Source organism: Geotrypetes seraphini, chromosome 10 (genome assembly GCF_902459505.1).
Source record: "Geotrypetes seraphini chromosome 10, aGeoSer1.1, whole genome shotgun sequence".
NCBI lineage: Eukaryota > Metazoa > Chordata > Amphibia > Gymnophiona > Dermophiidae > Geotrypetes > Geotrypetes seraphini.
This window is the reverse complement of record NC_047093.1, coordinates 6,953,539-6,980,348: the sequence shown is the minus strand read 5'-3', so window position 1 is coordinate 6,980,348 and position 26,810 is coordinate 6,953,539. Positions and strand designations below refer to the sequence as shown.

Below are 26,810 nucleotides of genomic sequence, written 5' to 3'. Positions count from 1 at the left end.
CTGCTCAGGAGCTGTTGCACTGGCAATACAATCATTAGGCATTTGGGTGGCTGGTGGGCATGGGGATTGCCTGGTCACTTGTCTGCCTGGTGCAAAGATGGCGAGTCTCATGCGTTACTTAGATCTGTGGTTCCCAACCCTGTCCTGGAGGACCACCAGCCAGTAAGGTTTTCAGGATAGCCCTAACAAATATGCAAGGAGCAGATTTGCATGTCTTTCGCCTCCATTATATGCAGATCTCTCTCATGCATATTCATTAGGATTATCCCAAAAATCCGACTGGCTGGTAGTCCTCCAAGACAGGGTTGGGAACCACTGACTTAGATAGGATTTTAGATATTGCTGGGGAGGAGCCAGCTCTATTGGTACATTGTAGGTACCAATGACATAGGAAAATATGGGAAGTTCTAGAAGCCAAATTTAGATTCTTAGGTAGAAAGCTAAAATACAGTTCCTCCAGGTTAGCATTTTCAGAAATGCTCCCCGTTCCATGCACAGGACCCAAGATGCAGGTAGAGCTTCAAAGTCTCAATGCATGGTTGAGACGATGGAACAGGAATGAGGGAGGGATTTAGATTTATTAGGAAATGAGCAACCTTCTGGGAAAGGGGAAGCCTATTCCAAAAGAATGGACTACACCTTAACCAGGATAGACCCAGGTTGCTAGCTCTAACATTTAAAACTAAGATGGTATGGTGAGAGGATGGTGGGGGAGTCGACAGTAACCTAAGAGCAGATGGTTCGGTGTGGAGTATCCTTGAAAGATACTATTGAAACAGGATATTTAGGTTAGTCCCAACAGATGTTTCAATAATGGTGAAAGAAAGCTTGGAGTGCTTCAGAGGAAAGCAGAGTTAAAAAGACTCAATTATCCCTGTCATCATCTTAGTAGCCTGTGGATGCAAGGAAAAACCCCCAAACAAATTTGAAGTATCTGTATACAAATGGTAGAATCCTAAAAAATAAGATAGAGTTAAAGTATATTGCACCGAATGAAGAGATAGATATAATAGCTATTTCAGAGACCTGGTAGGAGGAGGACAATCAATGGGACACTTATCCGGGTACAAATTATATTGCAGATCAAATTGTAATGAGGGGTTGTGCTATATGTTGACAGATAACATAACGGTGTAGAATCCATATGAACAGGAATTCCATGTGTGAAAGAAAGAAATATATAGATAGGGTTATACGGACAGAATGAGCAGACAGATGAAGAAATGTTTTCAGGCAGATTAGGAAAGCAGACCAATTGGGCAACTTCAATTGCCACACCACCACTGAACACCTATCCTCTTCTATTGAGGGAAGATCAGTGTTCACCTCCGCTATTTTAAGTGGAGGGGGGAAAAAAAAAAAAAAGAGCCAATAATAAGCTTAATGTAACAGAAATGTGAAAGCAAGCTCTTTCTTCATCATTGGTCTACAAAAAAAAAACACTCTACTTTTTCTGCAGGGCATATATACCATCTCCTCCCTACAATAGGAAATAAAAAGCATAAGTAGGCAGTACAAATATAACACTTTCAATTCTTCAATTAAATAAGACCGAAACAACAGTGCAGTACTTAGATTAAGACCATCCACTCCATTCAATAACTGATGCTATTTAGATTTCATCTTAGAAACATAGAAAAATGACGGCAGAAAAGGGCCATAGCCCATCAAGTCTGCCCACTCTAATGACCCACCCCCTCGACTTTACCCCTCTAGAGATCCCACATGTGTATCCCATTTACTTTTAAAATCTGGCACGCTGGTTGCCTGAATCACCTGCAGTGGAAGTTCGTTCCAATGATCAACCACCCTTTCGGTGAAGAAATACTTCCTGGTGTCGCCATGAAATTTCCCTCCTCTGATTTTCAGCGGATGCCCTCTTGTGGCCGATGGTACTTTAAGAAAAAGATATCATCTTCCATCTCGATACGGCCTGTGATATATTTAAACGACTCAATCATGTCTCCTCTCTTTCCACGTTCCTCGAGCGAGTACAGCTGCAATTTATTCAGCCTTTCCTCATACGGGAGATCCCTAAGCCCTGAGACCATCCTGGTGGCCATTCTTTGAACCGACTCAACTCTCAGCACATCTTTTTGGTAATGTTTCACCTCGTCATCGTTAGTGGTTACATTCAGAGTCCTCTCTTCTGTACTGCTGCGGTGGCTGGAAAACATGTCGTTGGTGTCCTCCTTTTAAAACCACCAAAAGAGGGCATCAAGCTGCACCTACAGGAACACCTTCCACTCAATGGCATGGTTTAAACCTAAAGGCAATTTTTCACGCCACACACCAAAAACCACCTAATAATAGGCAAACGCTAGAGCAAGTGTATCTCTCTATTAGAGACTAAGGATCTCAAGAGCCCGCACTTATTTGCCTTTAAGAACATAAGAATTTGCCTCCGCTGGGTCAGACCAAAGGTCCATCATGCCCAGCAGTCCGCTCCCGTGGCGGCCCTTCAGGTCCATGACCTGTCAGGTTATCATGATTTAGCCCTATAGCCCCCTTGTTTTTATCAATACTCTTTCCATACTAATATCTACCCCTATCTGTAACCCTCAATCCTCCTATCCTTCAGGCTACTAACCTGTATGCGGGCAATCATCAGTCCAAATCGTCTCCTTTTGAGTTTTGATTTTTGAACATTTTTAACTTTTTAAATTAACAGCCTTTAAGAGCTTTTACTCAATTAGCTTATAGATATATTCTTATATCCCTATTCGGGCCTCTTGCATAAATGGAATAGACTGATTGGCGAAGCTCTCGTTAAATTGAGTAAGAGAAAACCACTACAGCGACAGGATGCTGGTAAGAGCAAGAAAGCAAGCGATGCAGCAAGTACTATAGTTGGATACATTTATTATATACTGAGATGTTACAAGGAGATACATAAAAGGATCACATGTGTTTATTTTCACAGACGTATGTGGAGAAGTGAAAGTTGATAAAGCCCTGAAGAAACGGTTGTATACCGTGAAACGTTGGCTAATAGCACAGTTACTTACCGTAACAAGTGTTATCCAGGGACAGCAGGCAGATATTCTCAACATGTGGGTAACGTCACTGATGGAGCCCCCTAGTGGACGTTTTCGCAAGCAGACTTGCTTGAAGACCTTCAAACTTGCGATTGGCCCGCGCATGCGCGCGTGCCCCTCCCCTCCGACCTAGGGCATGCGTCTCCTCAGCGTGGCCTCAGTTCAGATAGCTAGCAAAGAAGCCAACCACGGGGAGGTGGGTGGGTTGCAAAAATATCTGCCTGCTGTTCCTGGATAACACGTTACGGTAAGTAACTGTGCTTTATCCCAGGACAAGCAGGCAGCATATTCTCAACATGTGGGAGACCTCCAAGCTAATCAGAATGGGATGGAGGGAGAGTTGGCAATTTAGGAGAACAGATTTTGCAAAATGGACTGGCCAAAATGGCCATCACACCTGGAGAAAGTATCCAGACAGTAGTAAGAGGTAAACGTATGAACCGAGGACCAAGTGGCAGCCTTACAAATTTTCTCGAGCGAAGGAAAGCAACAGACGCCGCCATCGCTCTGACCCTGTGGCCTGTAACTCGACCCGACAGGGAGAGACCAGCCTGAGCAAACAGAAAGAAATACAAGCAGCCAACCAGTTAGAAATGGTCCACTTAGAGACAGAGCGACCCAAGCGATTAGGATCGAAAGAGAGGAACAGCTGGGGAGCTGAACGATGAGGAGAGGTGCGCTGCAAGTAGAAGGCCAGCGCACACTTACAATCAAGAGAATGCAGAGCCACTTCTCCAGGGTGAGAATGGGGCTTTGGAAAAAACACAGGAAGAACAATGAATTGGTTGATGTGAAACTCAGAAACAACCTTAGGCAAGAACTTAGGATGGGTACGGAGAACCACTTCATCATGATGGAAGACAGTGAAAGGCGGGTCCGTTACCAAGGCTTGAAGCTTACTGACCCGACAGGTAGAAGTGAGAGCAATAAGAAACACAACCTTCCAAGTAAGATACTCCAAGTGAGCCTGCGCTAGCGGCTCGAACGGGGGTTTCATCAAATGAGCAAGGACCACGTTAAGATCCCAAACCACAGGAGGAGGTTTAAGGGGCGGATGAACGTGAAAAAGGCCTTTCATGAAGCGGAAAACCACCGGATGAAAAGAGATAGGCTTCCCATCAATCGGCTGATGAAAAGCAGTAATGGCACTAAGGTGGACTCAAACCAAAGAAGACTTGAGTCTGGCACCAGACAAGTGTAACAGATAATCCAGGACAGCAGATAGGGAGGCACAAATCGGCTCCAGCTTCCGAGTAGTGCACCAGGAAGAAAAGCGGGTCCCCTTCTGATGGTAACATTGGCAAGTGAACTCCCTCCGAGATGCCTCCAGGACGTCCAGCACAGGCTGAGAGAACTGGAACGAGGACATTAAGTCTCGAGGAACCAAGCCGTTAAGTGCAGAGACTAGGTTGGGATGAAGAACAGAACCTTGGCTCTGCGTAAGCAGAGAAGGAAAAACAGGCAGAAGGAGGGGCTCCCTGGAACTGTGTTGTAACAGAAGGGAGAACCACGGCTGTCGGGGCCACTGAGGAGCTATCAGAATCATGGTGGCACGCATGGACTTGAGCCTGACAAGAGTCTTCAGAATCAGAGGGAATGGAGGGAACGCATACAGAAACAAGTTCGTCCAATCCAGTAGAAAAACATTCGCCTCAATCCTGAGAGGGGTGTAAACCCTGGAGCAGAAGCGGGGCAACTTGTGATTGAGGGTGGACACGAACAGATCGACATCTGGAGTCCCCCAACGAACAAACACCTGACGCAGGGTCAAGGAATGGATAGACCACTCAGGGGCAGCAGAAGACGACTCAACTGGTCCGCCAGACAATTGTGCTTGCCCTGAATGTAGACCGCTCGAAGGAATATATTGCGGCGGATAGACCAATCCCAGAGCCGCATCGCCTCTTGGCACAGGGCTAGAGACCCTGTGCCCCTTTGTTTGTTGATATAATACATGGCGACCTGGGTGTCCGTGCGGATCAGCACCACTCGTTCTCGAAGCAGGTGACAAAAAGCCCTCAGAGCGAGGAAAATCGCTCGAAGCTCCAACAGATTGATGTGACAAAGGCGGTCGGCACTGGACCAAAGACCCCAAGTGCGAAGACCGTCCAGATGAGCCCCCCAAACATAGGTCGACGAGTCCGTCATGAGGACCTTCTGCGAAGGGGGGGCATGAAACAGAAAACCTCTGGAAAGATTGGAAGAGAACATCCACCAACGGAGAAACTTCCTCAACAAAGGAGTCACGACAATGAGTCGAGAGACAGGATCTTGATCCTGGTTCCATTGGAACACAAGAGTCCATTGAGGAATACGGAGGTGAAGTCTGGCAAAAGGAGTCACGTGAACCGTAGAGGCCTTGTGACCTAGGAGGACCATTAGAAGCCGAGTCGGGGCCGAGGACAGATGGGCCACCTTCTGGCATAAATGAACAAGGGCCTCCTGACGAGGCCGAGGCAAGAAGGAGCGGAGATGAACCGTGTCCAGGACCGCTCCGATGAATTCTAGAGACTGAGACGGACAGAGGTGGGACTTGGGGAAGTTCACCTCGAAGCCGAGACTCTGAAGGGGAGACATGATCGAAACATTTAAGTACCTCACGGGACGTGTCGAAGTGGAAGATGACATTTTCTTTCTCAAGGGACCCTCGGCCACAAGAGGGCACCCGCTCAAACTCAGGGGCGGAAAATTTCATGGCGACACCAGAAAGTATTTCTTCACAGAGAGAGTGGTTGATCATTGGAACAAGCTTCCAGTGCAGGTGATCAAGGCAGACAGCGTGCCAGACTTTAAGAATAAATGGGATACCCATGTGGGATCCCTACGAGGGTCAAGATAAGGAAATTGGGTCATTAGGGCATAGACAGGGGGTGGGTAAGCAGAGTGGGCAGACTTGATGGGCTGTAGCCCTTTTCTGCCGTCATCTTCTATGTTTCTATGATTCGTCGCTCGCAGAACTTTGTGGCGCGAGGACGCTTTGATCAACCAGTTATCGAGGTAGGGAAACACCTGCAGGCCGCGGAGACGCAGGGCCGCAGCTACCACAACTAGACATTTCGTGAAAACCTTCAGAGAGGCCGCCAGGCCAAAGGGAAGAACACGACATTGGAGGTGGAGATCCCCCACCCGGAATCTCAGATACCGGCGAGAGGCTGGGTGTATCGGAATGTGTGTGTACGCCTCCTTGAGGTCCAGTGAGCACAGCTAGTCCTCCTCATCCAAGAGGGGGTACAAGGTAGGAAGGGTGAGCATTTTGAATCGTTCCTTAACCAGAAACTTATTCAGAGCACGGAGGTCCAAGATCGGACGCAGATCCCCCAACATCTTGGGTACCAGAAAGTACCGGGACTAAAATCCGGTATTCCACTGGTCTGGAGGAACCTCCTTGACCGCCCGAAGGCAAAGAAGGGCCTGAGCTTCCTGCAGAAGGAGAGGCAGCTGAGACCGGGCAGAAGGAAACTCTCTTGGAAGAAGGTCCAGGGGTACGTAACTGAAGTGAAGGGAATACCTCTCCAAGACGATGGAAATCACCCAACTGACGGTGGTAAGATTTTCCCACTGGGTATAGAAATGATGGAGACAACCCCTGATGGGGAAGGGGAAGGCTCCAGGAGGAAGGGAGCCCGAAGGCTCAGATTGGAATTGTCAAAAAGACAGCCCAGGCTTCGCCGGAGCCGGCGGCTGAGCCTTAGCTTGTCGCTGCTGGTGTTGTTACAGCCACTTCGAAGGAGGCTGAGAGAACGCAGGAGTAGATTTCTGCGGATACCTCCGGAGAAGAATTTTGTATTGCCGAGCCAGAGGGATCTTCAGCTTAAGTCTCACCAGAGAAGTGAAGGATCGTTCATGTTCCGAGAGGCGCTTAGTGGCTACCTCGATGGAATCATCAAACAGCTCATTACCCACGCAAGGGAGATTGGCAAGACGATCCTGGAGATTCGGATCCATGTCCACAATCCTGAGCCAAGTGAGGCGACTCATGGCGATTGCAAACGCCGTGACCCTCGAGGACAACTTGAAGGCGTCATAGGCCACCTGAAACATATAAAGGCAGAGCTGGGAGAGGGTCTCCTCAAGGAGACGAAACTCCTGATGCTGAGAATCCGGCACAGCTTCCCGGAACGAGCGGAGGGCATCCACACAGAATCGGAGGTAGGACATGAATATAAAATTATAGTTGAGGACACGATTCGCCATCATTGAGTTTTGATAAAGACGGCGACCAAATTTGTCCATCGTAAATATTGTATCACTTATACCTTCACAGCATAAAAAAGCAGCTAGTGATCTCAGTCCTGCACGAAAGAGTAGTGGTTAAAGCACATTCTCTCTGGAAGTTTTGCCATTGATGTGGGTGGAGGAGGCTTGAGCATTCATGCTCTGCCATGATAATACCTGAGGCTTTTTCTTCCATTGAGATAGTGCTCTTAGACTAACAAGTGGAGCATTTCTATTTATTGATATAGTATTTATACACATATGTAACACTTAGCTAGAATAAGCCACGGCAGCACTAAAAGTATTTATATAAGCGCAAAATATCTACTTTCTGAAGAAGCTCTCTTTATACCTTGAGAGCGAAACAGAGGTCTTCTGTCGTATCATTCTTGAGGGCTGGGTAGAAAATCATTCCCGAGCTAAGTGTTATATATGTATATAAATACAATATGCAAGAGGCCCGAATAGGGATATAAGAATATAACTATAAGCTAATTGAGTAAAAGCTCTTAAAGGCTGTTAATTTAAAAAGTTAAAAATTTTAAAAAATCAAAACTCAAAAGGAGACGATTTGGACTGATGATAGTGCGCACACTGGTTAGTAGCCTAGACTGGTTCTAAAGGCAAATAAGTGCGGGCACTTGAGATCCTTAGTCTCAATGCGCCATAGATTGTATATGAAAATCCAGCATTGCTTCTTCTGGTATAAAAAATAACCACCTAATATTCCCACGATGAGCAGTTATTTTTAATTGTTCTAATACCCAACAACGAAAGGAGGCAAAATCATGTTTCAATAAACAGTGTCTGTGCTCAAATGGATCCTCAATTGTCTAGAAGTCTGTCCAATATAATACAGTCCACAATGACAAATCAGGAGATAGATGACAATATATACAGATAAGTCCTGCATTTTAACAAAATTCCAAAGTCTTAGCAGATTTTACATCAACATAGATCCCTCAGTCATCACTGGACAAGCTATGCAGTGGCCACATTTACGATGGCCCAAAGAAGCCAACCTCCGCATCCCTTCCTCAGTCCATATCTCCGATGAACAAATAATTATGCAAATTCCTGTTTCTGTTACTTTCAGGACTGCTGTTAAGTTAAGCTTAGGAATTATTGAAGTTTGTTTTTCTCCACTTAAAATAGTGGTGGTGAACACTGATCCTCCCTCAGTGTTGTGATCTTTACTAGTCTTCCCTGTGAATTTATTGATTTCAATTACCCCAACATTGACTGGATAAATGTACATCAGGGAGTGCTAGGGTGGCAAATTTTCTAAAAATAATAACCAATTGCTTCTTAGAGCAACTAGTCCAGGAACTGACAAGAGGGAGAGCTATTTTAGATTTGGTCCTTAGTGGAATGCAGAGGTAACAGTTGGGTTCACTAGGAAACAGTGATCATAATGTGATCAAATCTGAGCTGATATCTGGAGCTAAAGAAATCTACTGTAGCGGCATTTAATTTTTGCAACAGCGATTATGTTAAAATGAGGAAAATGGTTAAACAAAGCTAAAAGGATCGATGGTAAAGGTTAGGACTGTAAACCAGGTGTGGACGTTAAGAGCCCTAATACATCCTTTAAAGATTGGCTAAAGGATCCAAATGAAGAAAATAAGAAGAGACAAGCACTGACAAGTTAGATGCAAAGTATTGGTAAAGAAAGCTAAAAAAGAATATGAAGAGTAACTTCCTGAAAACGTTTAAAAAAAAAAAAAAAACTACAAAAAACCTCATAGCAACAATTTTTTTTAGGTACATCAATAGGAGAAAATCTGTGAGGGAATCCGTGGGACCGCTGGGATGATCAAGGAGCACTCAGGAAGGATATGACCATAGTGAGACACTGAATGAATTCTTTGATTTGGTCTTTACAGAAGACGTAAGATCTACTTGAACCGAAAACTCTGAAAGTTTTCCAAAGTGATGAAGAGGAACTGAAAGAAATCACAGTGAACCTGGATGATGTACTAAGCCAAACTGACAAGTTAAAGAGTGATAAATCACCTGGACTAGATAGTATACATCCCATGGTACTGAAAGAATCAAATATGAAATCGCCCACAGTACCTGAAGACTGGAGGGTGGCCAATGTTGGCTGATTTTTTAAAAGGGTTCCAGGGGAGATCTAAGAAATTACTGACCAGCAAGCCTTACTTCAGTGCTGGGCAAAATAGTGGAAACAATTATAAAATTGTGGAACATATAGACCAGTGCAAACTGTGTGCCACAGCCGGAATGCACCCAGAAGAGCACATACGTCGAGGTGCGGGGAAAGGAGGAGAGTAATCTGTGACGGCTGACTGCCTACAGTAGTGGTCCCCAACCGTGTCCTGGAGGACCACCAGGCCAGTCAGGTTTTTGGGATAGCCCTAATGACTATGCATGGGGCACATTTGCATGCCTATCACCTCCATTATATGCAAATCTCTCTCATGCATCCCAAAAACCTGACTGGCCTGGTGGTCCTCTAGGAAAGAGTTGGGGGACCACTGGCCTACAGAACATGCCTCTCACAACGAGAGGCATGTCCTGTAGGATGTCATCCATCACAGATGACTCTCCTCCTGGCCGGTGTCTCTCCTCCTCTCCCCACACGCACTTCTGGGTGCCTTCTGACTGGGGCACTGGATTTAGTGTGAGACACTGGTGGTTTGTGAGACACTGATGTAGACAAACATGATTTAATGGGGACAGTGAGCATGGGTTCAGCCTAGGGAAGTCTTGACTCACTAATTTGCTCGACTTCTTTGAAGGTGTGAATAAAGGTGAGCCAGATGATTTAGTTAGTGTATCTAGATTTCATGAGAGGCTCCTGAGAAAATTAGAATCATGGGATAAGAGGCAATGTTTTGTTGTGGATTAGGAATTGGTTATTGTCAGAAAACAAAGGGTAGGGCCAAATGGCCATTTTTTAATGGCCATTTTTTCCTCAATGGAGGGTAAATAATTACATTACATTAGTGATTTCTATTCCGCCATTATCTTGCAGCTCAAGGTGGATTACATAAGAATTGTCATGATGTTAAGACATATATAGGCGGATTACATAAGAATTGTCACAAAATTAGGTAATACATAATGGATACTTTGAACATTTTAGATTTGATAAGGAGTAGATAGTTTAGTAGATGAAGCTTGGGATCTGGTTATGTTAAATTGGTATTGTATTTTTTGAAGAGTAGGATTTTTGTTTCTTTTTTGAAGGTTTTGTAGTCTGTGGTCGAAGACAGCAGATTGGCGATTTGTCTGTCTAGTTTTGCTGCTCTGGTGGCCATTAGGTTGTCATATAGTTTTCTTCGTTTGACATTTTTGCTTGGCGGGTGTGTGAATAGTGAGTGGGTTCTCCTGTGTCTGGTTGAGATGGATTGAGTTAGTCGGTTGTTCCAGTATGTTGGGCTGTCTCAGTTTATAGCTTTAAATAGTAAGCAGTAGAATTAGAAGTATACTCTTGCTTGTAAATAATGGAGTGCCACAGGGATCTTACTGGGACTGGTGCTATTTAGCTTATTTATAAATGATCTGGAATTTGGAATGAGTGAGGTGATTAAGTTTGCACATGACACTAACTGTTCAAAACTGTTAACACATACGTAGACTGTGAAAAATTGAAGACAGACCTTAGGAATTGAAAACTGGACATCCAAAATGGCAGATGAAATTTAATGTGGACAAATGCAAAGTGATGCAAATTGGGAAGAATTGCCCAAATTAGTTTCCAGATGCTAGGGTCCACCTTGGGTGTTAGAGCCCAAGGAAAAGATCTGTGTGTCATTGTAGACAATATGCTGAAGCGGCAGCAAAAAAACCCAAAAAACAAGATGCTAGGAATTATTTTTAAAAAGGGGTGGAAAATAAAGACTCTGTATTGCTCCATGGTATGAACTCCTCTTGTATATGAGGAAAGGCTAAAGAGGTTAGGGCTCTTCAGCCTGGAAAAGAGACGGCTGAGAAGAGTCTACAAAGTCCTGAGTGGTGTGCAATGGGTACAAGTTGATCGATTTTTAACTCTTATCAAAAATTATAAAGACTAGGGGACATTCAAAGTTACAGGGAAATAATTACTCCTATTGATTTTAAAAGTGTTTTTCTCACTCAGAGAATAGTTAAGCTCTGGAACACATTGCCAGAGGATGTGGCAAGAGCAGTTAACATGACTAATTTTAAAAAAGGTTTGGACAAATTTCTGGAGGAAAAGTCCATAGTCTGCTATTGAGACAGGCATAGAGGAAGCCACTGTTTGCCCTGGATCAGTAGCATTAAATGTTGCTACTACTTGGGTTTTTGCTAGGTACTTGTGACCTAGCTTGGCCACCATGAAGACGGGATACCGGACTAGATTGACCACTGGTCTAACCCAGTATGGCTGTTCTTAGCTAAAATGGGAATACTTTTAAAGGGAACAGAATAGACCTTAAAAGTCAGAACTTTCCTCAACAGCAGCGCTCTGCTTTTATCTTTGAACACACTGCCCCACTAAAATACGTTTGCCTTCTCAAACTTCTCTTGCTGTCATCTTAACATTGCATTGGTCAATAAAGCAGTGGTTCTCAGCCCAGTCCTCACCCAGCCAGACAGTTTTTCAGGTTGCCCATAATTAATATGAAAGATTTGCATACAATGGAGGTAGTGCATGCACATTTCTCTCATGCATATTCATTGTGGGTATCCTGAAAACCTGTCTGGCTGGGTTTAGAACAGGGGTTCTCAAGATACACAGAGCAGGAAAAAGCAGCATTTTGTACCTCACTATAATTTTCCATTTTAAGGAATTACAAAAGATTTCCTTTTTAGCAGAATTACACACACACTTTTTAATTTTTTCTTTTCTCAAGATGCTTGCAAGCAAGAAGTCAGCAGATGGCACAGGAGAAGCAAGGAAGACTCAAGAGACCTGCAATTCCCCCACCGAGACATGCGACTTGAGCAGATGAAAGGCTCATGTGGTTAAGAGACTAGAAACCTGAACTAGTGAATGGATAAGCAAAGAGCAAAGGCAAGAGCTTCCACCAAGGCAGAGTACTTGAGCCAAGTATCAAATGCAGGTATTTTAGTCTGTTGAAGAGAAGAAATCCATTCTGACTTACGTTTTAAAAATAGGCTTTGCAGTTGTAAGATAATGACATTTTCTGGAATAAAAATGTCACTAAAAATCACCCTGTATCAAGCTAAAACTAAAATTTTATATCCTACATACACACTAGGCAAGTGGGAGTAGATGCTCTAGGGAAAGCTGTTCTAGTATTTGCTGCTATTTTTACTTTTCCAGAAACACAGATCAGGAATGGGAGGCTCTGCAATATTCTCCCATATGACCAGGAAAAAAATAAAATAAAATAATCAGGAACTGAATTTTATATCAAAACTATTCAAGAGGTGCCTCTTCCCCCCCTTCAAAGAATGCAAAGTCAGAAGTCAGGTGAGAGCAGAGCACTGAGAGTGAGGGGGCAAGGGAAGCAGGAGCAGGTGTGATTTTTGGCACATGGAAACTGTAAACTTACAATACATCTCAAAATCTGGCAACTTCAGCATCAGAACTGTAAGGGAAAGAAAAGTATTTTGGAGTGAGTTATATGCTTTAGGAAAACCAAGCACATTAGGTCTAATGAGAATCTCATCGCTGTCAAGACACTTGATTCCAGCCTAGCATAGCCTCCGTGGTCCAACTACTTGTCAGACATTGGACAGGAAAATTTCAAATCTGAAGGACAAAACAACTGGTCACCCAGTGGACAGCCAAAGTACAATTTATATACCTTATTTAGATCTACGGTAATTGGGAGACGTTGTGCTTTTGTCGTAAATGAACCACAGATATAACAGAAATTATCTGGATGATTAGTACAATGTCTTGGCATAATAAAGACTGATATTAAGCACTGTAAATAATGTCTGTAGCATTAAAAAAAACAAATACAACTGTCGTTAACCCTCCTTATATGTTTAAGCTATAAATGCCCAATTAACGTTTATAATTATATACGAGTCTCATCACAAAAATGTGACGTGCTAAACTAAACACAGATTTGAAATCAGCATGAAAAATACTAGAAAACCCACCCAACATTAACTCTGATGAAAATGATGTGTTGTCCTGTGTAATCATTTAGAATCACAGGAAAAGCAAATGGATCTCATGTATATGTTGCTACCTCCACCCCTTTATTCAGAATACAATAGAGAGCATTAGAAAAAGCATCTATAAGTATCAAGTTTCCAAATACATTTACTTTCCAATGGACACAAGTAATCCAAAAAGAGCTGATGGACTGAAGTGAAATTTCCAAACACTAGTTTTCATGTTATTTGAAATAATTCTGTAAATGTATAGAGAACACACCACCATGTCATATTTATTGAATCAAAAACTCGTTGTACTGTACATCAATGTGCATTTCAAGGTCAGTGAAATTATACAGTATTCTTGGCACATCTGCTAGATAGGTTATAATAAGTTAGGCCTGAACAAATAAGCAACTAACAAGTCAGTGCAATGCAATCAATAAACCTTTATTTGAACAAGAGCTTCAATACAGTGCACATTTCTCTTCAGCTTATAAAAAGTTCTCTTCGTACAAGTTATGCTACATTCATCCGCTCACCAGAATCATCCTTATTCAGAATTGCTTGCAGTGTAATGTCCGAAACAGAATATCTGTCTGTTTGTTTACAAGTATTGGCAACAGTGTCCTAACAAACCAGCATGTTTTGAGGTTTTAGCCCATCAGGAAAGGGGTTTTGGCCCTTTATGCACACTTCCTAATATTTGAAATAGCTATACAGGTAGCCATTTACCCCAATCCCAGTATCTCTCTCTGCCTCTACAGTTAGCAAGACATAAAGAAGATTGACAAAATTTAAGCAGACAGAACACATAGTGGATTCTCTTATCAAAACACGATTTCTTTTTCTTTTTACTAAGTCCAATTTCAAAATAGTCTTTGGATTGCTTTTTGCTCAGCTGCAAACTAATATTAAATTAGTTTACCAAAGTAGTAAAATGAGGTAACAATATTCTGATATCAAACAAAAATATCCAAAAAGAAAAGACCCTCTGGACGATTACCCACTATAAAGTCACATTTTTAATCTACTGTGTATGAAATTCAAAGAGGACAGCAGGAAGAGCCTCAAGGATCCACTATCCACTTTTCTTAAAGCAAATGTTACATATTTGAATTAAAGCAGAAGCTAAGAAGAGAGGCCCAGTAAGAGACCTCGTGACCTGTTTCAACAGGAAACAAGCATTTCAATAAACACTTAGAAATGAACGTATTACAAAAATAACAGTGCACAGATTTTGATACTGCTGCTTATCAATTCTGACCCATGTCGTACTCTCAGAAAAGGGATAGTGCATCTTTCAACATTCACAAGTAGGAAAAATAAAAGTGGGCTGAAGACCTGCATGTAAAACAAACCCTCTGGCAGTTTCTGCTATGAAAGGCTTCGTAAACAAAGTCAATTGTAAACCTCAGGAAGATATACAGCAGCACCAAGACTCCTTGATGATGACAAGAGTTTAGAAAAGGCAAAATAAATATCCAATAGATCAGAGTTAGAAAACAACAAAGAGAAAAAAAAGAGAGGATAGGAAAGGAGGCGCAAGCTCTTCAAAGCAGCAGGTGCCAGTCCTAGTCAAGGTTGTCCTCACACAGTTGATACCAAAGTGCCATTGCCGCTGTGAAATAGAAAACACAGGGATACAACAAACTCAGCACATTAGCTGGACAGCATCTCAAAGTCAAGGTTTGGAAAGACCAAGTTGCATGCAAACAGAAGCAGATCTAAGAATCGTTGGGTGCCCCCAGCTCCAGTTATCGACTCTGTATGAGAAATACCCTGTCCAAGGTTTGCTTCAGAATAAGTCTAACACCAAAAAGGACAGTCATTCAAATTCTCAGAACTAAGAACCTTGCCGAGAGTGGGAAGGGGATACTGAAGACACACCTCCCACCAGCCCACCACTGCCCCATCTTCTACTCACTTCAGCAAAATGCTCGGTACAGTCTCTACTGTGCAAGAAATGCGACTTACCCAAAAAATGTAATACATTTTAACATTTACTCGTGAATGGATTTCTATGGTGTAGCAGCCAGAGAAGATGCAGACTTCCATCGATATTCTGCTCTAAACTCATTCCCATTAACTTGCATCCTCTGCTTGCTCCCCTTTATTCCCATAACCTAACCATTAATACACAATCTGTGTAAACACTTTACAGCTAGGATCCAATTTGCTTCCATTAAATCAGCCCAGAATCCTGCAGTAATATCCATTAACCATAAGCATGCACCTTCTGCTACTCTTTTACACATTCACACATCTTACCTGCTCACAGATCTTGTACTGTAGTCATCGAGGCCCTGAGAAAGAAAAGAGTCGCATGAAAAATCCAGTATAGAACCAATCACTGAATGGCATATATTTATGAGACAGAAAAATTATTTCAACTATTTTTTTGACTGAAAGCTACCATATGGAACATGACCAGGAAACTGCTATGATAGGGCATAGAACGCTTGCTGATAAAAATTCTTCCTCAATGTGTTATAGAAAGACACATCCAGAAGTTTTCCATAAAAATTGCTTTGCAAATGGAGGTGGGAGTGAAGACAGAGCAATGGAACTTCATTCGGGGCTTTCTTCACCTCGTTGCCATAGTTCTCATTTGTGTGGCTTACAAAACAGATTAATACATGTTTCAAAGCCTACGGAACAAACTTTTTCTGTTTCTGCGAGAGAGATTAGCATCTCTGTATTACAAAATGTAGCTGGCATCCATCAAAATGCAATGCAGAAATCAACTCATCTGTGTCATTATGGCTAATGAAGCACAAGAAAAAAAAATTACTGCTACTAGGCTTTTGAACTGGCAGACAAGCATGGTGTAATTCTGGACAATACCATGTTCCATATGGTAGCTTCTTCTCACAATGACAACTTGAAATTAGATACAAGAAGGAGGGGAAAGCTGCCTTTTTATTGTAAGATTTTAACACTACCTCTGGGATCCCTGCTCCCCTAAATCAAGGAAGCAAGACGTTCTCCAGTAGAGTGCTGGTATCCTCAATCAAAAAGCAGATCTAATGGTGTGTGTCTCTAGCACAGGACCCCAGCTAAAGCTAGCCTTTGTATCCTGAATACAGAAGTAAAAGTCCTGAAACATGACTTCAAGTGATAGGGGCAATTCTATCCCATTAGAAGCAGAGACCTGACAACATCCAGCACTCTGCTGCACTGACACAGGTATGAAGGGAATGCAGATGCTCAAGTGTCCAAGGACTGTAGATGGGTACATGAGTCCAGCAGTAAAGCACAGTTACTTACCGTAACAGGTGTTATCCAGGGACAGCAGGCAGATATTCTTGACTGATGGGTGACGGCACCGACGGAGCCCCGGTATGGACAATTTTAGAGTGATTGCACTCTAAGAACTTAGAAAGTTCTAGTTAGGCCACACCGCGCGTGCGCGAGTGCCTTCCCACCCGACGAAGGCGCGCGGTCCCCAGTTAGGATAAGCCAGCTAAGAAGCCAACCCGGGGAGGTGGGAGGGACGCAAGAATATCTGCCTGCTGTCCCTGGATAACACCTGTTACGGTAAGTAACTGTGCGTTATCCCAGGACAAGCAGGCAGCATATTCTTGACTGATGGGTGACCTCCAAGCTAATAAAAAGAGGGATGGAGGGAAGGTTGGCCATTAGGAAAACAAATTTTGTAAAACAGATTGGCCGAAGTGTCCATCCCTTCTGGAGAATGCATCCAGACAATATGAACTGAGGACCAAGTAGCAGCCTTGCAGATTTCCTCAATGGAAGTGGAACGGAGGAAAGCTACAGACGCTGCCATAGCTCTAATCTTGTGGCCCGTGACAGAACCTTCCAGTGTCAGGCCCAACTGAGCATAACAGAATGAAATGCAAGCAGCAAGCCAATTGGACAGGGTGCGTTTAGATACAGGATGACCCAACTTGTTAGGATCAAAGGACAAAAACAGTTGAGGAGATGATCTGTGAGGTTTGGTGCGTTCAAGATAGTAAGCCAGAGCACGTTTACAATCCAAGGTATGTAAAGCCTGTTCACCTGGATTAGAATGAGGCTTTGGAAAAAATACAGGTAGGACAATGGATTGGTTAAGATGAAAGTCAGACACAACCTTAGGGAGAAATTTTGGATGTGTACGGAGGGCCACCTTATCATGGTGAAAAACAGTGAAAGGTGGATCGGCCACTAGTGCATGCAGCTCACTGACCCTCCTGGCAGAAGTGAGAGCTATAAGGAAGACCACTTTCCAAGTAAGAAATTTGAAATGCGCTGTGGCCAAAGGTTCGAAAGGAGGCTTCATTAAAGCAGAAAGAACCACATTGAGATCCCAGACTACAGGAGGGAGCCTAAGAGGTGGTTTCACATTGAAAAGGCCCCTCATGAACCTAGAAACCAAAGGATAAGCGGAAAATAGGGGTTTTCCATGTACCGGCTCATGAAAAGCAGCAATTGCACTAAGGTGAACTCTGATAGAAGTAGATTTAAGGCCAGAGTCAGACAAGGAAAGAAGATAGTCCAACACCAGTCCCACTGCTAGAGACATGGGATTATGGTGATGTAAGAGGCACCAGGAAGAAAACCGAGACCACTTCTGTTGATAACACTGAAGAGTGGCCGGTTTCCTGGAAGCATCAATGATAGAACGGACAGGCTGAGAAAGGAGTGAATGAGCCGAAGTCAGCCCGAGAGAAACCAAGCTGTCAGATGCAGAAGGGACTGTTGATGCTGAGTAAGCAGAGAAGGAAACAGTGGAAGAGGTATGGTTTCCTTAGAACTGAGTTGAAGTAGAAGGGAGAACCAATGTTGCCTGGGCCACCGTGGAGCGATGAGAATCATGGTGGCCCGTTCCCTCTTGAGCTTGAACAATGTCCGCAGCAGGAGTGGTAGAGGGGGAAATGCATATAGGAAGAGACTGGTCCAATCCAGGAGAAATGCATCGGGCGCCAGACGGTGAGGAGAGTAGAGTCTGGAGCAAAACAGGGGCAGTTGATGGTTGTGGGGAGCTGCAAAAAGGTCCACTTGAGGAGTGCCCCATTGAGTGAAAATGGACTGAAGAGTCATGGGATCGAGAGACCATTCGTGAGGTTGAAGAATTCTGCTGAGATTGTCTGCTAAGGAATTCAGTTCCCCTTGAATGTAGACAGCCTTCAGGAATAAGTGGCGAGCTGTCGCCCAAGACCAAATCCTTTGGGCTTCCTGACACAACAGGCGGGAGCCCGTCCCTCCCTGTTTGTTGATGTAGTACATTGCAACTTGATTGTCTGTGCAAATGAGTAGTACTTGAGGGAAGAGAAGATGTTGAAATGCCTTGAGGGCATAAAACATCGCTCGGAGTTCCAGGAAATTGATGTGGTGTTTCTTTTCCTGGGTAGTCCTAAACCCCTGAGTTTGGAACTCGTTCAAGTGAGCTCCCCAGGCATAGGGGGAGGAATACGTGGTGATGACTAGTTGATGAGGAGGTAGATGGAACAGCAGACCTCTGGATAGATTTGAGGATGTCAACCACCAAAGAAGCGACTGTCGAAGAGACGAGGTCACAGATATGTGTTGTGAACAAGGATCCGTCGCTTGGGACCACTGGGTCGCTAAGGTCCATTGAGGAGTACGCAGGTGGAGACATGCGAAGGGTGTGACATGTACTGTGGAGGCCATGTGTCCCAAGAGCACCATCATGTGATTTGCAGAGATGGAAGTTTGCTGAAACACCTGCTGACAGAGATAAAGGATGGTGTGAAGGCGGTTTGGTGGAAGAAACGCCCTCATCCGAATAGTGTCCAGAATGGCTCCAATGAATTGAAGTCGCTGAGTTGGAATGAGGTGCGACTTGGGTAGATTGATTTCGAACCCCAACAGTCGAAGGAAGTGAATGGTCTGATTGGTGGCAAGCTGAACTGCCTGAGGAGAATGAGCCTTGATCAGCCAGTCGTCCAGATAAGGGAAGACTTGAAAGTTGTGAGAGCGGAGATAGGCCGCAACCACAATCAGACATTTGGTGAACACCCTGGGAGAGGAGGCCAGGCCGAAGGGTAACACCTTGTACTGATAATGATGTTGGTTGATGAGAAAGCGTAGATATTGCCTGGACGTCAGATGGATAGGAATGTGTGTGTACGCCTCCTTGAGATCGAGGGAGCATAGCCAGTCGCCCTGAGAGAGAAGAGGGTATAGGGTGGCAAGAGATAGCATTTTGAACTTCTCCTTGACCAAACATTTGTTGAGATCTCTGAGATCTAATATTGGTCTGAGGTCTCCGGTCTTTTTGGGTACTAGAAAGTACCGGGAGTAAAATCCCTGGCCTCGCTGATCTTGAGGAACTTCTTCGATGGCGTTGAGAAGGAGAAATTGAACCTCTTGAGCGAGAAGGAGGGACTGAGACTTGTTGGAAGCAGGCTCTTTTGGTAGGCCTAACAGCGGAGGAGTCTGGAAGTTTAGGGAGTAGCCGTGGGCTATGATCGAGAGCACCCACTGGTCGGTGGTGATTACTTCCCATCGAGAGTGAAAAACGTGAAGTCGACCTCCTATGGGCTGTGGAAGAGGACAGGAGGGAGGAAGACTGGCAATGCCCTGGAGAAGGGAGTCAAAAGGGCTGCGTCGGCTTAGTTTGAGGGGCAGGCTTTACGGTAGGCGGCTGTTGCTGACGAGCCTGTTGGTGCTGTTGGCGTTGCCTCCGAGGTTGAGGAGGATGAGGCTGAACCGGCCGAGCAGAAAACCTCCTCTGATACGATGGTTGTTGTCTAAATGGACGAGGAGGAGGAGGCTTCTTCTTATTTTTCAACAAGGTGTCCCACCGTGTTTCATGGGCAGAAAGCTTTTGCGTGGTGGTATCCATGGACTCCCCAAACAGCTCATCCCCTAGGCAGGGCGCATTGGCAAGCCGGTCCTGGTGGTTCACATCCAGGTCTGAGACTCGGAGCCATGCCAACCGTCTCATCGCTACAGACATAGCAGTGGCCCGTGAAGTCAGTTCAAAAGTATCATAAATTGAACGGACCATAAACTTCCTGAGTTGCAAAAGGCTGGAGGTGCATTGTTGAAATGCAGGAAGTTTTCGGTCCGGAATATACTTTTGAAAAGAGGCCACCTGTTGGATGAGATGTTTCAGGTAAAAAGAGAAGTGAAACGTGTAATTACCTGAACGATTGGCCAACATCACATTTTGGTAAAGACGTTTCCCAAATTTATCCATGGCCTTGCCCTCTCTGCCAGGAGGGACAGAGGCATATACACTAGCTCCCGTAGATTTCTTCAGGGTCGACTCCACCAGCAGAGACTCATGGGGAAGTTGGTGTTTGTCAAACCCTGGAATAGGAATCACTTTATAAAGTGATTCCAGTTTCCTAGGGGCTCCTGGAATTGTTAGAGGAGTTTCCAAATTCTTGTAAAAAGTTTCCCTCAAGATGTCATGGAGGGGTAACTTCAAAAACTCTTTGGGAGGTTGGTCAAAATCCAAAGCATCGAGAAATGCCTTGGATTTTTTTAGAGTCAGACTCTAGAAGAATTGAAAGGGTGTCTGACATCTCCTTTAGGAACTTGGTGAAGGAGTGCTCTGGCTTACTAGCAGGATCCTGCACCGATGGATCATCCTCATCAGACGAATAATCTTCCTCGGTACCGAGGGGATCGTCAGAGTCATCCCACAAGTCAGTGTCCCGTACCGATTGAAGATGGCCCTGAGAAAGGGGAGTGGAGGATTCGGTATGCTTGGTCTTGCGTACCGATTTCCCTGAACGTGTCGACACCGTACCTGGTGACTGTACAGCGGTACGGGTGTCAGAGAACGGTACCGGATCAGAAGCAGAGTAAGCAGTACGCCGAAGAGACTTCGGCTCTGCCGACAGAACAGGCATAGATATAGATTTTTGCGGTGTCAATAACGTCGATGCCGATAAAAGAGGCTGGTCGACAATCGGCACCGAAGGCTCAGTAGGTACCGACACTGGAAGGTTCGGAGTTAGTAGAGCCGAGAGCAATTGTTGCAGTTGCTCCTTAAGTTGGACCTGTAGGATGGAGGCAATACGCTCATCCAGAGTCGGTCCCGATGGCGCCGGTACCGCTTTTTTCTTGCTCGGTACCTGCGGTGCAGCTCGATGCTCGGGCGAAGTCGATGCCGATGAAGAGGCAGTAACTTCAATGGGAGCGGAGCGCTTACGGGGCCGGCGCGCAGTCTGCTGGACTTGGCTCACTGCATGCTCGACTGGCGGCCCGAGAACAGTAGGGGAAGGCTTCTTAGCCAGCTTACCTACAGGGTGCGACACCGGCGATGGATCTTGCGGTGCCGACACTACCGGTGTCGACTTGGAGGAAGTTGCAGGAGTCGATACCGGTGGAACTTCCATAGCGGTACCGAAAAGGATCCGCTGCTGTATTTGACGATTTTTTTAAGTTCTCTTTTGAAGAGAACTACAGCGGGTGCACGTTTCTGCCCTATGGTCCGGACCCAGACACTGCAGGCACCACTTGTGCGGGTCGGATAATGATATAGGGCGCGCACACCGCTGACACTTTTTAAAACTCGGTGAAGGGGGCATGAAGGGAAAAACGGCCGTAGCAAAATCGAAGCCCGAGGCTTCGATGGTGCCAACAGGCCCCGCCGGGGCCGACCGAAAAAAATTGAAAAAAAGTGATTTAGAGGGTCACGTGATGCAGCCTGCCTGAGAGGTCGCGCACAAGTGGAGCTCCCTCCGAATCCCCTAAAAATCGGCCTTTAAATCTGGCTACTTACTGTTGCCGACGACTCGGAGCGGCGTGGAGAAGCAGAGCAGAGCCGTGTGGAGGAGGTAGCGGATCCGACGATCATCGGGGGGGTCGGGTATGCCTGTAAAATCGGCGCGAGCAGTGAAGGATCGGCCCGCTCTGACCCCAGCCAAAATGGCGGACGAGACCGCGACTTTTACGGTCCCCGCAGGGGAGTGGGTGCAAGAGATCACTCGCTCCGTCTCAGCAGCGCTGGCGGACCGATTAAATAAACTGCAATCGGGCATGGAAGAAATGCATGAGAAATTTGATTCTCATGCCCGCAGAATTACTGAGGTAGAACAGAGAGTAGCCGTGCAAGAAGACACGTGCAGCGGCCTAGATGCTAGAGTGCTCGTGCTACAAAAGGAAACAGAGCACTTGAAAGAGCAGCTTGATGAGCAGGAGAACCGGAGCCGCCGGAATAACCTTCGGCTGGTAGGACTCCCGGAGACTGTTAAGGATGCGGAGCTTTATCATATTTTCTCTACATGGCTCCCAGACCAGTTGCAGCTGAAAGAATCTGGCTTGCTTTTTGCCTGTGAAAGAGCACATCGAATTGGATCCCCGCAGCAAATGGAGAATAGGAGACCTCGCACCGCGATCGCCCGCTACAACAGCTAGCGGGAGAAGGAAGCCCTTCTGCGGGCGTACCGAAAGAAAGGACCCCTGGACTATCAGGGAGCAAAGCTGCTCCTCTTCAATGATTACTCTATTCGAGTGGCAGCGCAACGCAAGCTCATGTCTCCTTTCTGCACCATACTCCATTCCAAAGGCATCCAGTTTGCCCTTACCTTTCCAGCAAAGCTGCGTGTCTGGAAGGATGGTAAATCCTTCACCCTGCAGGATGTGAATGAAGCTCGCCGATTTGTGGATAATCTCTTAAGTCCGCTGGCTTCTTGGGGTCCAGATCACATTTGCTGACCGGCTGGTCCTTCTTTGGCCTCACTTTGGGATACTGGCCATTGGATTCTGCGCCTCGCGTGCTGGATTCCTTCCTGGGGAACAGCGGTGCCCACATGCTGCGGTCTTCCTACCATGTATAGCCTTCACTAGCCCAGGCCTTGTGGAGTGGCACTGGACCTTTGGTTATCCTGGGCATGACCGACAGACTTTTCTGCCTGACTTGGATTGTTGATTATCACTTTTCACTGACTCACTTGGTATTCTTGCTGTTCTTTAGATGTTATTTGAGTGAAGTTCTGGCCTATGAATCCGACAGTGTTTTCATCTGTTCTCTTGGTCTCGCTCATTGTCTCTGACTGGTAAAGTTGTTGGGATTTTAGGCCTTTTACTGTTTTCTGTTGGGATCTTATCTAGGGGGTTTGGGGGGACTCCCTTGCAAGCGGGGTGGGTAGTGTGCATTTTGGGTTGCGGGGCTTGGGGGGAGGGGGCTACCGCTATGGAACTTCGTAGGGTGGGGTGGTGGGGGTTGCAGGGGAATGTCTGGGATTGTATGGCTGTGTCTGCATGGGGGGTGTGGATGTTGGCGGGGGAGAGTTTGTGGGGAGTGCTTGACTACAGAAGGGGGAGCTGCAGGTATGGTGTGCCTGATCCTAGATGGGGGAGTGGCAATTATCTCCTTTCTACCCAGGGACTTAGCTGGGAGGTCCTGATGGGGTGGATGTCATCTACTATTGTTTATTTCCAAGTGTGTTGGCCTTTTGATAATGGCTGATTTGAAGGTGGTCACCCTTAACATCGATGGCCTTCGGTCACCTATAAAAAGATCGAGAGTACTGGCTTCCTTGCGTAGATCGGGTGCCAACATAGCCTTTCTCCAGGAGACTCATATATCTCAGTTGGAACATTCCAAATTACGTAGAAGCTGGGTGGGGGAGGTGTACTCCTCTTCCTTTGGGGGTCGGCAGCGGGGAGTCGCGATCCTTCTTCACAAACACTTACCCTTTCAGTTTCACAAGCTGGTTCAAGATCGCGAGGGGAGATTTGTTCTGGTCTTGGGGGAGCTTTGGGGAAAGAGGCTGATGCTCTGCAATATCTATGCTCCGAATGTGTACACCCACAGCTTCTTCTCTACACTCCTCTCTAAATTGTCAGAATATACCGAGTATAACCTTATCTTGGGTGGAGACTTTAATATCACTGCTGACCCCAGTTTCGATTGTAAACCACCCAGAGTGACGCCTCGTGATCACGCTGCAAGGGGGATTAACTTCCTGCTGGGCCACTTAGACATTGTGGATATTTGGCGCAACTTACATCCCAATGACAGGGACTTTACTTTCTTTTCTCATGCTCACACCACGTATGCCTGACTGGATTACCTTCTTCTAGATCGCCGGTTGTTTACTGCGGCTTTACGAGCGGATATCTTGGAATGCACTGTCTCGGATCATGCTCCAGTGGTGGTGACCCTTTCTTTTTCCTCTACGGTTAGGGGTAGGTCCTGGAAAATGTCTCCTCAATTGTATATGGATAAGGCGTTTCGGGAATACCTTAGAGCGCGCTGGGTAGATTATCAACTGACTAATCAGACCAATGATGTGAGCCCAAGTACGTACTGGTATGCCTCTAAAGCGGTGATGAGGGCATATTATAGCATACACGGCCCATAAGAGGAAAGAGCGGGACGGGAAGATACTGCAACTAACGAGTGAACTGCGTACCCTTAGGCAGCGCCATATTCAGTCGATGTCCGACTCTGACAAACGAGAACTTCGGTCGCTGAGGGAACAGATAGAGGGGCTGCTTAATGATCGTATGCGGACTTCTTTGTACTATCACAGATACCAACTGTATCGCTGGGGGAGCAAAGCTGGGAAACTTTTAGCTAATTTGGTGCGACCACCTAAAAAGAAGCAAGTTATTACATCCATTAAGGATGCCCGGGGTACCGAGTACACCACAGCTCAGCAAATAGAGGAGCAATTTGTTTCTTTTTACTCGAAGCTGTACGAAGCACGTCCCTTGGATCGAGAGGCTTTACTCTCTTTTTTCTCTGATCTTCGCCTCCCGGGTCTTGAGCCATCGCAGCTACAGGCCTTAAATGCTCCGCTTACGAAAGAGGAACTTTTGCGGAGTATCCACTCCCTTACCTTGGCGAAAGCACCGGGCCCTGACGGTTTAAGTCCAGAATATTATAGGATTCTCCAGGATTTGGTGGCTCCGCCCTTGTGCGCCCTGTATAATGGAGTGTCCACGGGCGATGCCGCGTTTCCTGATAACCTTGCTCATGTGGTCTTATTGCCGAAACCGGGCAAGGACCATGCATTGGTGAGTTCGTATCGGCCCATCTCTCTATTAGATCAGGATATTAAGCTGCTGGCAGCCACCCTAGCGCGCAGGCTGAACGCAGTTTTGCCCGACCTTATTCACCACGACCAGGTGGGTTTTGTTCCAGGCCGTTACGCTTCCATGAATTTGATGAAAGTGTTGGGAGCCATTCAGACTCATGCGGGGAGGGGGGGACAATCAGCTATTGCGGGATTGGACATGGAAAAGGCGTTTGACAGCATTTCCTGGGAATATCTCTTTTGGACTTTGGAACAGTATGGATTTCGGGACTCATTTCTGGCCTGGGTGAAGGCACTGTATGTTGAGCCGCAGGCTCGCCTATTAATTAATGGGTGTTTGACAGCTCGTTTTGGCCTTCAGCGGGGCACTCGGCAGGGCTGCCCACTGTCCCCTTTATTATTCTTGCTGGCCATGGAGCCCTTAGCCACCAAAATCAGAGGGTGTGACCATATCCGGGGGGTGAGAGTGGGGGGCCACGAATGTAAAATCAGCTTGTTCGATATCCTTTTGTATTTGGATCAGGCTCCCCTTCATCTGGATAGGGCTCTTGCAGTGGTGAAGGCTTTTGGGTTGCTTTCTGGACTTCAGGTTAACTGATCTAAGTCGGAACTTTTACTGCTGTCTGGGGGCCCACCGGAGCCATGGCATGCGCTCTTGGCTATTCCGCCCAAGGCAGCGCCTATGCGGTACCTGGGTATTTTCTTAAGCACACAGTCTTCCGTTCTCTATGCGGAGAATGTTCTGCGGCCATTGGAGGAGATAGGCAAGCTTTGTCAGCGTTGGAAGGACTTGCCGTTGGGCCTGATGGGCAGGATAGCATTAGTCAAAATGGTCATGCTGCCGAAACTGTTATTCCCGTTGCAGACCATGCCAATTTGGTTGCGTCGTAGAGAAGAACTCAAATTTAAGTCGATTATCTCCAAGTTTATTTGGCGCTCCAAGGCTCCGCGAATTAGTATGGCGAAACTGATGTTAGATAAGTCTGATGGAGGGCTGAATGTCCCTGATATTCGTCTCTACAATGTGGCTGCGCTCATGCGTTGGATACATGAAGGGCACTTGGGTTGTGAACGATACTCTCCGCTGGGATGGGTAGAGGGCTGGACTCATCCTTTTCAGTTTATGAATTTGCTCCATTCCCAATCCGACCCCTCTCACCGGTATAGAGTTCAGCTGCAATCTATGTGGCCATTACGGCAGGCCTGGCGTTGGTGGAGGCGCCGACAGGGGCTTAGCCCCACGATGTCTCCATTCCTCCGCTTTTTGGGTAACTCCAACTTTCAGCCGGGCTGGGGGAACTCTGTGTTTCGGGGCTGGATGTCTCGGGGTTGCACGGGCATGGAGCAGTTGCTTGAGTTGGACCCTCAAACTTTCCCATCTTTCTCCCAGGTCCAGCGGACCTGGGACCTCCCCAATCATTTTTTGTTTTCTTATTTTCAGGTCCGCCATTACTGGGAGAGGGAACGTACCCATAGCCCGGGAGCATGGGCGTCTGGGAGGCTCGACACTCAATTT

At 45.9% G+C, this 26,810-nt stretch overlaps 1 protein-coding gene across 3 annotated transcripts in view; it reads right to left on the bottom strand.

The window, feature by feature from the left end:
* The window catches only part of BAIAP2 (BAR/IMD domain containing adaptor protein 2), a 174,729-nt gene that overhangs the window by 11,727 nt on the left and 136,192 nt on the right, over positions 1 to 26,810 (bottom strand). Inside the window, exons 13-14 of one of the 3 annotated variants that reach the window (XM_033961497.1) lie at positions 15,594 to 15,628; positions 12,764 to 12,799 (exon numbers count right to left, since the gene is read on the bottom strand). In XM_033961497.1, coding sequence (XP_033817388.1) covers positions 12,772 to 12,799; positions 15,594 to 15,628 — 63 coding nt within the window. In that variant the 3' untranslated portion in view covers positions 12,764 to 12,771. Of the gene's footprint in view, positions 1 to 12,763; positions 12,800 to 13,751; positions 14,944 to 15,593; positions 15,629 to 26,810 lie in introns of those variants that run through there. The other 2 variants (XM_033961496.1, XM_033961495.1) reach the window with 2 other exon arrangements.